The sequence below is a fragment of the Triticum dicoccoides genome, chromosome 2B (assembly GCF_002162155.2).
Source record: "Triticum dicoccoides isolate Atlit2015 ecotype Zavitan chromosome 2B, WEW_v2.0, whole genome shotgun sequence".
Taxonomy (NCBI): Eukaryota; Viridiplantae; Streptophyta; class Magnoliopsida; order Poales; family Poaceae; genus Triticum; species Triticum dicoccoides.
In genome coordinates, this window is record NC_041383.1 from 780,142,443 (window position 1) to 780,151,571 (window position 9,129).

Genomic DNA, 9,129 nt, shown 5'->3' on the forward strand with positions numbered 1-9,129 from the left:
CGGCTCCCGGCGGCAAGACGGCGATGGCGGGCGACGTGGGAGTGGGCGGCGTAGCTGGGCGGATGTGGAGGCCCCGGCAAAAATGGGCGGCGGCGGCGACGGAGGAGGAAGGCGAGGGTTGCTGTTGGATGGGGGAGGGCAATGTGACACAGACCAGAGGGCCCGGGGGAGGAGAGGGCGAGCGTGCGCGCGTCCGTCGCGTGTCCGCGCCGACGCAAATCCGGTTCAAAAATGAGCCGGAATTGGTTGCCTGCGGACGAAAAGCAGACGCGCGTCCGTTTGGATCGGCGCGTTGGGTCACATTTTTTGTCCGTGTCGATCCAAACGGACGGCGACGGACGAAATGGATCGCTCCATTGAAGTTGCTCTTGAGGGAAGTTCAGATGTAGACGCTCCAACAGCTGCTGGTTTGGCCGTCGTCATTACGCGGTTCCGACGGGTGGTTGACCCGCAGCACCAGGGTCCTGCACTCGTTGTTACTCGGTCCCTGCGTTCAGTACTTATTTTATACTCCTACTATATACTACTAGATGGCGCAGCGCGTTGTTTTGATACATGTGCAGGGGCTAGCTAACTAAATAACGATGGGGTAGTTAGACGCGGAGGAGATGTGCAGGCGATGGGATCTCAAAAGAAAAGTTATAGTACTATCTTATTTTTATTTTTATTTTGCGGAAAAGTTATACTACTATAATGGATGCTTTTATTGGAAGTCATCGTCGCATCAATGGCAATCAGCGTTTTTCTTTAAACGGAGGCAAAAGTTTCGCCTCATCTCATTAGTAAAGAAGAAGAAAATTGCCCGGTTAATTAACGGAAAACCGAGCGAAAACAGTTACAACATGCCCACACATGACACACAGGGTGACCTGGCAATCTATACAAAAACGCACACACGCTAAGCGTCGTCGAGGTAGCAACCCGGTATCATCATCATCACACCATCGCCAGGGCGACTCCGACTCCACCATCAACGACCACCGAAGAAGCCCTCACCATAAACTAGCGTCGAGGCCTGCGCCGGACAACGCCAAATAGTCCACCACACGCGCTGAAGACTAGGCAGCTCCGACTCTGGCGACGAGCATTGCAGGGGGAAAGCGCTGGACCTGCGTCAAGCCAGCGCCGGAACCGACCACCCGTCTCATGTCATCGTCACCGCAGAAGCACCTCCTCTGCTGCTCCGACTTCAGGAAGACAAGTGAGGCTCGGCAACCCCTCGAACAGGCCGGATGAGACCGACTACCAAAGCTCAGCAGCAGCCCAACTCCACCCAAAGCCGCCATCGTTGCCACACAAGAAGTTGCGCCACAACACCGTTGTCGAACGCACACCTGCCGACCGCAATGACGCAAACGTCCAGCCCATGAAGCACGCAGACGGGATCCAAAGCTCTTCAAGAGGACGCCCCAAAAAAGGAAGTAACGAAGTCGACGCCGTCGTCCGACCTGACCGGGCCTTAGGCTTTCACCCGAAGAGTTGGAACCGAGGGAGTGCAGGGGATGGACTCCACGGCGGCGCCTCCAAGGAGGTGCCACAACGTCCGCGGATGCCGACGCCGCCGGCCGGTAAGATCCGGCAAGCTTTCGTCTGAAGCACCTCCCAACACCACACCCACACGCGAAGCACCGCACCGCTGACCCGCACACCTCTTACGAAGCCATTGCGCCATGACTAAGTAGAAGCCACCACATACCGATTTTTTGTCAAAAAAGACCACCTGTCGAATGAAATGGTCAAAAAAGACCCCCTCTGAGACGAAGTGACGAAAAGGACCCCCTTGACCGTGGCGGCAGGCCCGGCAGGCAACACGTGGCAGTTGCCGCCACGGCGCGAGGCGGGGCCAGGCGGCATGCTGCGCAGAACGGGATTCTCGCCCTCGCGACGGAACGGCAGCGGCAGTGGGCCCTGCGGGCTGGCGGCACCCCTGTTTCCTCGTGCTGCGCTGCCTTTCCTCGTTTCGTACGCACTGATTACTCCAATACTCCGCAGTCTGTTCGTTTAGTTATTTTGATGTATGTCCGTCGTTTTTTTTTGAGCATCAGTACAGACACAAGCGCTCATATACACGCGCATACACTCATCCCTATGAACACACACACGCACACCCTACCCCTATGAGCACCTCCAAGAGACTGAGCCGGCATATCATCTTGAGATTTACGAAGCCACAGTAGGCGCCTCGTCGTCGACGGGAACGTCTCCTCCCACTGAAAGCGCATCGCCGAAAATCCTGAAATAAATCCAGGAATAATGCGAGCACCAGGATTTGAACCCTGGTGGGTTGGAGATACCACTGTTCACCTAACCATCTCAACACCAGGTTGGTTCGCATGTCTGTCCGTTGTTAGAGAGTAGGCATGCACCGAGACAACCGGAGATTCGAGCTCGTGACAGAGCGTCTGCGCATGGTGCAGAGAAGGGTATAAAAAGAAGCGAAGTACTGGAGTGTCGGCACAACAGACAAACATCAAAGAATTAAACAGCAGACTGTGTGGAATACTTGAGTAATCAGCGCGTACGAAACGGCGAAAGGCAACGCAGCACGAGGGAACAGGGAGAAGAACCCCGCCGCACGCCGCGCCGCCCCCGACCGCGGCGGCCCCCGACCGATCCGCGCGAGCTCCCGCCGGAGCGGACGGCCCGCGCCGCCCCCGCCCAAGCCGGAGGTGGGGAAGACCCCGCCGCCGCCGAGCAGCGCGGGCTTCGCCCGGCGACGTCCGCCGGCGGCGGCGAGGGGAGGAGTGGACGGCCGAGACTGAGCGGCGGCGGCTAGGGTTCCCGCGGGAGCGACCTGCGGAGCGCGTGAGGAACTGAGGTTAGTATGGCAATCAGCGTTGATATCGTCCAGCACTCGTAGTTCAGGTACCTCCCCTGCCATTCTCTTGGAGCTTGAGGAAGTAGGAGAGCATGGCGGACCACTTGTCAAGCGTGTTCAGCAGTCTCAGAGTTCTATTCCAAGGTACTCAGAGTGGCAGCCTGTCGGAGCAGCTTGCTTCCGTGCCGGAGGAGGGCACCACCGGCTTCATGGATCCCTTGCCGCCGCTCTCGTACCGCGAGTCGATCCGAAGCGTCGTTGTCTGGCCCGGATGGGGCTTCTCCGCCCAGTCCGGTCAGAGCGGATCCAACTACTACAGCAACTCAGGTGCCTCAAGTTCTTACATGTCATCCAACTACTCTGTCTGCTCCTCCGGCTCGGCGTTAGCTGCTGAAGCGGACTTCAGTGCCAGCGAGCTCACAAAGATCGCTCAAAGAATGGTCAGCGACGGTTACGTCAAGCGCATATTCCAATCGTTCATCGACTCATCTTTCTCACCTATAGTCAGATGCGGTGGCCGTTTTTTGCTGGAGAATTGGTTCGTCGAGCTTGACGTCGACTGGGTTCTCCAAATGCGCGAGAACAATGGCGATAAGTGGCGCTTCCAGTTCAGGGACATGTCTGCATCGCGCCTCCAAGAATTGGTCGAGAGGTGGAGCCGAGCTATCACAATAATTGTTGTCAGTTTCAGAGAGCTGGTCGCTGTCATCCATGACGCGCCGGCAGTTGCGCAGTTTGGTAAAGCGAGCATCTCACCAATGCTCGCCTTTGTCGACGCCGTGATCCATGTTAATGAGGCGGAGAAGCTACAGGCCCTGCTACACACATACTTCTGTATCTCCAGTGCATCATACAACATGTCTATGATTCACGTCATCTCTTCGGAAGCCCAAAGGATTTTCAACGAGATAAGCGCCTCGTTGGACAGAGAAAGGAAGAGGTTGATTGCGGCAATGTCAGGCACGATGCGCCGAGGGTGGAAAAGTTATAATGATCACAGGCATCGGACAATGGGAGGCGAGGATTACAGGAACACTCGGCTGTTGGTGGATTGCATAAAGTTGATAAGGAGAGCACAGGCATCGGCAAAGAACTCTGCACAGAGCCACTACACTCGAGAGCTTCACGACCTGATACATGGAGAGATCAGTTATCTCAAGGATCTACTTGCAAAAATATCGGCTAGGTGGTGGGGCAAAAGACGACATGAAAATCATAGTGGTCACGAGGATCTGCTTGTCAAAATATCGGCTTGGTGCTGGGACCCAAGCTTCAGGTACATGTTCTTGCTTAACAATTCATATTTCATAGCGCAGGTGTCTGAGCCATCGGCATCTGTTGAGCTGTGCTCTGGACATCAGCAGAGACTTGAACTTATACCTGAATGTGAGAAGTACATTGATGGTTATCTTGATGCTTCCTGGGGACATGTGCTCTCCTGTATACCAAAATCGAGATCTCCTGGATTCATCCATCGTTGGATCAACACCCCTTCACTGACCAAATTCGAGTTAGCATTTCGTGAAACGTACCAGGCTCAGAAGTTCTGGAAGGTTCCGGACCCTCAGCTCAGAGATGTGCTGCGGAGAGCTATCATCGAGAGAGTCATTCCAGGTTACCGTGACTACCTGAAGGAGCATCCCTTGCTGGAGAAACAAGCTAGTGACGGAAGCAGCAGTCCCGAAGTTTTGGAGGAGATGCTGGGAGAGCTATTTGAAGGATGAAAACTGCTTTTGATGCATCAAACAGGGACACCCGACAAATAAGAGGCCGGAGTCATGTTTCATAATTATATTTGAACTTCCTGTTTCGTTTTTAAGTGGAGTTGTATTCTGAATTCCATTCCCCAGCAAAACAAAAAAGGTATTCTGAATTCTGTTGGTAGCTTAATAAACGCCAGATACTGTATCAACTAGGCATCAGCCGTGGGTGTGCTTTTATTCGATTTCATGATGCATTCTGCTTCTTTGTCAATTCCATAGATAGATAAGTGCATATGTTAGTTTTGATTATACAGCATTCTGTATGCATTTACTTTTGTCCGGTTCATTAAATCGGGTTTTTTTTTTTTTGGTATCAACCTGTTGTATTCAAAACTTCAGCATGCTGATAATCACTGAAACTTAAAGGTAGCCCCGTATGAGAAAATTTATATCACAAAAATAGTTATATTTGCCACATATGTGTACTATCTGTATGTGAAAACCTTTTTGCTTATCTGATTATTATGCACCGTAAAAGGCCAGCTGAAATGAGCATTTGTGGATACACTATTATGTTCGGGCCTTCTTTTCCCTCATCATAGATTTGCCATTTGACAACGTCTTCTTAACAGCAGAAACTGAATCAGCAAAAAATCAAAGAATTTTTCCTGTGATATGCATCAAAACCCTTCATGTTACACAAACACAAGCCACGATACAACTTTGTCTTTGTGTGGTAACCAACAATACAGCTGGATTACAACGCTCGGTAGCCCGCATTGTGAACCTCTGATTCATTTATATTACTACTTGTACCATGTAAGATCAGATCCACCAGACCAGTACGAAAGTCTGGCTAATGTTTACAGACAGAGAGGAGAAGAAAATGAAACGAGGATGGAGTACTTACTATATATCACCAAAATCCAGTATGCTATTCGAGGATGGAATACAATCTATCAGCAAATGCCAGTGACCTACGTGCTACTGCATGCCGCCATGTAAGCTGAGAGCCAGTTCTAAGAAAAAAAAATTGTAAGTTGAGACCTGAGAGCCTCACTGAAATACGGCACCCTAGCAATCTGTCTTGAGCAGGACGGACATCAGAGTAAAACAGAGTACATATCACGGACAGAGTCCTGTGGGCGCACAACAAGCCGTAAAAAGGCCACATGTTCAGGACCTCGGACAGGCTGAAATTATATTCAGATTTAAAAATCTATCGGGGAGGGGAGGGGAGGGGAGGGAAGGACAGGGGACGAGGGCAAATGTGGGCCAGCCCGGTTGCTATATCTTCCTCTCAAATAAACTTAATTTTCACCTCTTGCGCATTCTCACGTTTGAGGGTTTCTCATGCCGCCGCCATATGGGAAATTTAGGTCCCCTCGCCTCCGGCTGTCATCCTACCGTTGAGAGGCAGGGGGCCTCGGATCTTCAACACCTCTACGTTGTGATCATCATAGTTTTGTGATAATAAATCCCCTCTCATTCTTTTGGCGGTGTTATGGGGATAGAGAGTTTTCTGTCATCACAGATCTGATTATTCGGATTTGAGGAGTTTATGTTGCTGTGTCAAGCTTTTTTTTTTGTTGGTTTGATTCTTTGTGGATGTGAAATCTTTTATCGATACCATGATAAAGATATAATGATTTGACGGCAAGCACTTCTAAGGGATCATCCCCGGCCCAAGTACGTTCATTGATCAAGACTTCTCTTTTTGGATGGGCGACTCAAGGCGCTCTTAAAAACCATTATTTGTGATGTTTGTGTGGGTGAAAGAGTGACAACATCGTTGCTCCAGTCCAATTACAGCCTCTTTACCAAAAAATCTGAAGTATTTCCTCGTGCAGAGATTGAGAACGCAAAGAAGGTGTTTCAAGAGATTTATTGTAATTCTTAGTCATACGAGTTACGTTGTATTTTCTTGCATCGTAGGTCCAAATCACTTTACTTGTAATTGCTATGAGTATGAATAAAGTTACATGTATTTTTTTAACTTAAGTTTCACTCTAAAAAACTTCATAGCTGCACAACTATATGTCTCTTAGAGCAAAAGTACCTATCATCTCGCTTGAAGCTTTTCTCTGCGTGCTACTGTATGAGGCTAGCCTTTTTCGTGCATTCCTTCACTCGCACACTATCGCTTGTTGCGTTGGCATCGGTAGTTAGATTTCTTGTTTTTTGTTTGTTTCTTCTCTGGTTTTTTTTTCTTCATTGGTTTCTTCAGTTTTTTTTTTCATTTTTCCTTTGTCTTGCCACAGTTTTCTTTGTTTTATTCTGGTTTGTATTGTTTTTCCTTTCCTTTTTCTTGTGCTTTTCTATTGTTTCTTCCTCCATTTTTATTGATTTTTCTTTTCTATTCTATTTTCTTAATTTTTATTTGGATATTTTTTATTCTTAGATTTCTTCGTTTCTTTTGTTTTTTGGGGGTTTTCTTCATTTTCTCATGGGTTTTACAATTTCCTCTGGTTTATTTTGTTTTTCTTTCTTTCTGGATGTTTATTTTATTTCTTTCTTCCGTTTTTTTGGTTTTCATCTCTTTTCAATTTTCCTTTTTTCAGGTAATGTCCATATTTTTATACATATTTGTACACTTGACTAATACATTAGGATTTTTTTTTAGACATGTTAATATTTTTCAAAGATAAATTGTACATTTTCAGTATTATTAGGCATATTTTTAATCCATGTTTCACATTTTTAATATCAATGATTTATACTTTTTTGATATTAATGCATGTTTAATAAATATTTCAAAACATGTTATTATTTTTATATACTCCAGGAACATTTTTTTTGTACACGTATAGTATTTTTGTGTTTGGTGTCTACACGTAAATAGACGAAGAATTTTTTTTAATTTTTTTGTGTTTGTCTACTTTTTTCATACACATTGTACATTTTTAATACATGACAGGAATATGTTTCTATACAGTATTAATATTTTTTAAATAGTGAATTAACCTTTCTTTGATACATGATCAATATTTGTAACATTTATTTTCTTATGTCCAATTTTTTAAAACACGTTTAACCTTTTTGGTATACATCAGGAACATTTTTTATACACCTTTAACATTTTTTCAAATGTTTGATTAACATTTTCTAAATACATGATCAACTTTTTTGATACACATTATAATTTAATTTATACATTTGCATATGCATGAGAAATGTTTAATATATACACTTCTACATTTTACAAATGCTAGGTCAATAATTTTCAAATGTAGACTCTTTTTGGTGATATATAAATTCAGAATATTTGGAAGTATGAACAAAAGCAAAAGAAAAACGAAAGCAAAAAAGTGACCTCCCAGGAGCTGGACCGGCCCAGTATCACTCTCCCTTGAGCAAGGCTGCTCTACATCCGAGTCAAGCGAGACATAGGGGCACCCGCTAATAGCTCTGCGTCATCTCTGCCGCTCGTAGTTGCTTCAACTTACCACACCTGCCAGCAAAGATATTTTTAAGCACTGATTTGTGCAAGTTTATAAAGATTTTGGGCTTCCCTCATAAAACAAATACAGATTTTGGGCAGGTTCCATGCATTTTTGTATTAATATGTTTCTATAATTGTCGTCGGTTTTTTTACTTTTTGGTTTCATTTTTTCAATTCCTTTTTTCTATTATTATTTTTACAAATAAATCTCGTCTTTTTAAATAGATGTTATATAATTTTCATGCACACAATGATTTTTGATAAACATAATTTTCACAATATTATTTAAATATATTTTTAATGTCACAAATGTATTATTGAAATGCGTGAATATTGCTTAAATGTTATGAACTTTTTTTAGTGTACGTTGTATAACCATTTTTAGAAAATTTCGTGAATATATTTCTGAAACATTTTTACATTTTATTTAAATTCCAAAACGTTTTTTTATTGTACAAAATATTTTTACAAACAACGCAAAAATATATTTTCATTGTCTAACCATTTCTTAAAATGTCACGAACATATTTCTAGAACATGTGAACAGTTTTTGAATGGTATGAGCATTTTTTTTAAATTGTGCAAACAAAGTTGTACTCTCCTTGAACATTTTTTAATACGAGATGAATGCATTTAGAATTTTAAGTAAATTATTTTTAATGTATGTGTTCAGGATATTTCAAAATATAAAAAGTAAACAAAAAAAGAAAAAGTGAACAAACTAATATTGAAAAGGACTTTGCTAACTTCCTACTGTTTGGAAGTTAAGCAATAGATCAAGACAACCTCCCCCTCCCATAATCACGCATACTGCATACTGCATGCAAATTCCTCTCTCTTTGTGTTGTAGAATAATTGCATGGAAAAAAGCTGATGTCACCAAAGATTTCATTTAAAAATAATTTAAAATGTTTTGTAGCTCAAATCGTCGCTCCGATTGAAAAATTGTTTTCACATAAAATATTCGTAGCGACGAGATCTTCGAAACTAGATCACGTGTTCATACATTTCGACGACTTTTTTTTGGTAAAAGTTACCACGTGTGCATAAGTTATCATGCCTATGGTGCATAAGTTGTCGTGTTGTTTACATAGAAATTACCGGGGCATAAAAAAGTTCCTCCAACCTTCTCTTCACAAGCAGCATGCATTAGAGAGAAAAATTTT

The 9,129-nt window shown here is 44.5% G+C and overlaps 2 protein-coding genes across 2 annotated transcripts in view; one reads left to right on the forward strand and one right to left on the reverse strand.

Moving 5' to 3' along the window:
- Positions 1-2,688: 2,688 nt before the first annotated feature.
- On the forward strand, positions 2,689-4,784 carry LOC119366253 (exocyst complex component EXO70A1-like). Its single transcript, XM_037631948.1, has one exon. The coding sequence runs from the start codon at positions 2,911-2,913 to the stop codon at positions 4,540-4,542; it is 1,632 nt and encodes a 543-aa protein (XP_037487845.1). The 5' UTR covers positions 2,689-2,910; the 3' UTR covers positions 4,543-4,784.
- Positions 4,785-7,796: 3,012 nt separating this feature from the next.
- LOC119368772 (uncharacterized PE-PGRS family protein PE_PGRS46-like) overlaps positions 7,797-9,129 on the reverse strand; it is a 12,198-nt gene continuing 10,865 nt past the window's right edge. The window contains exon 2 of the mRNA XM_037633932.1: positions 7,797-7,972. Within this exon, the coding sequence (XP_037489829.1) occupies positions 7,964-7,972 (9 nt within the window). The 3' untranslated portion in view covers positions 7,797-7,963. The remainder of the gene's footprint in view (positions 7,973-9,129) is intronic.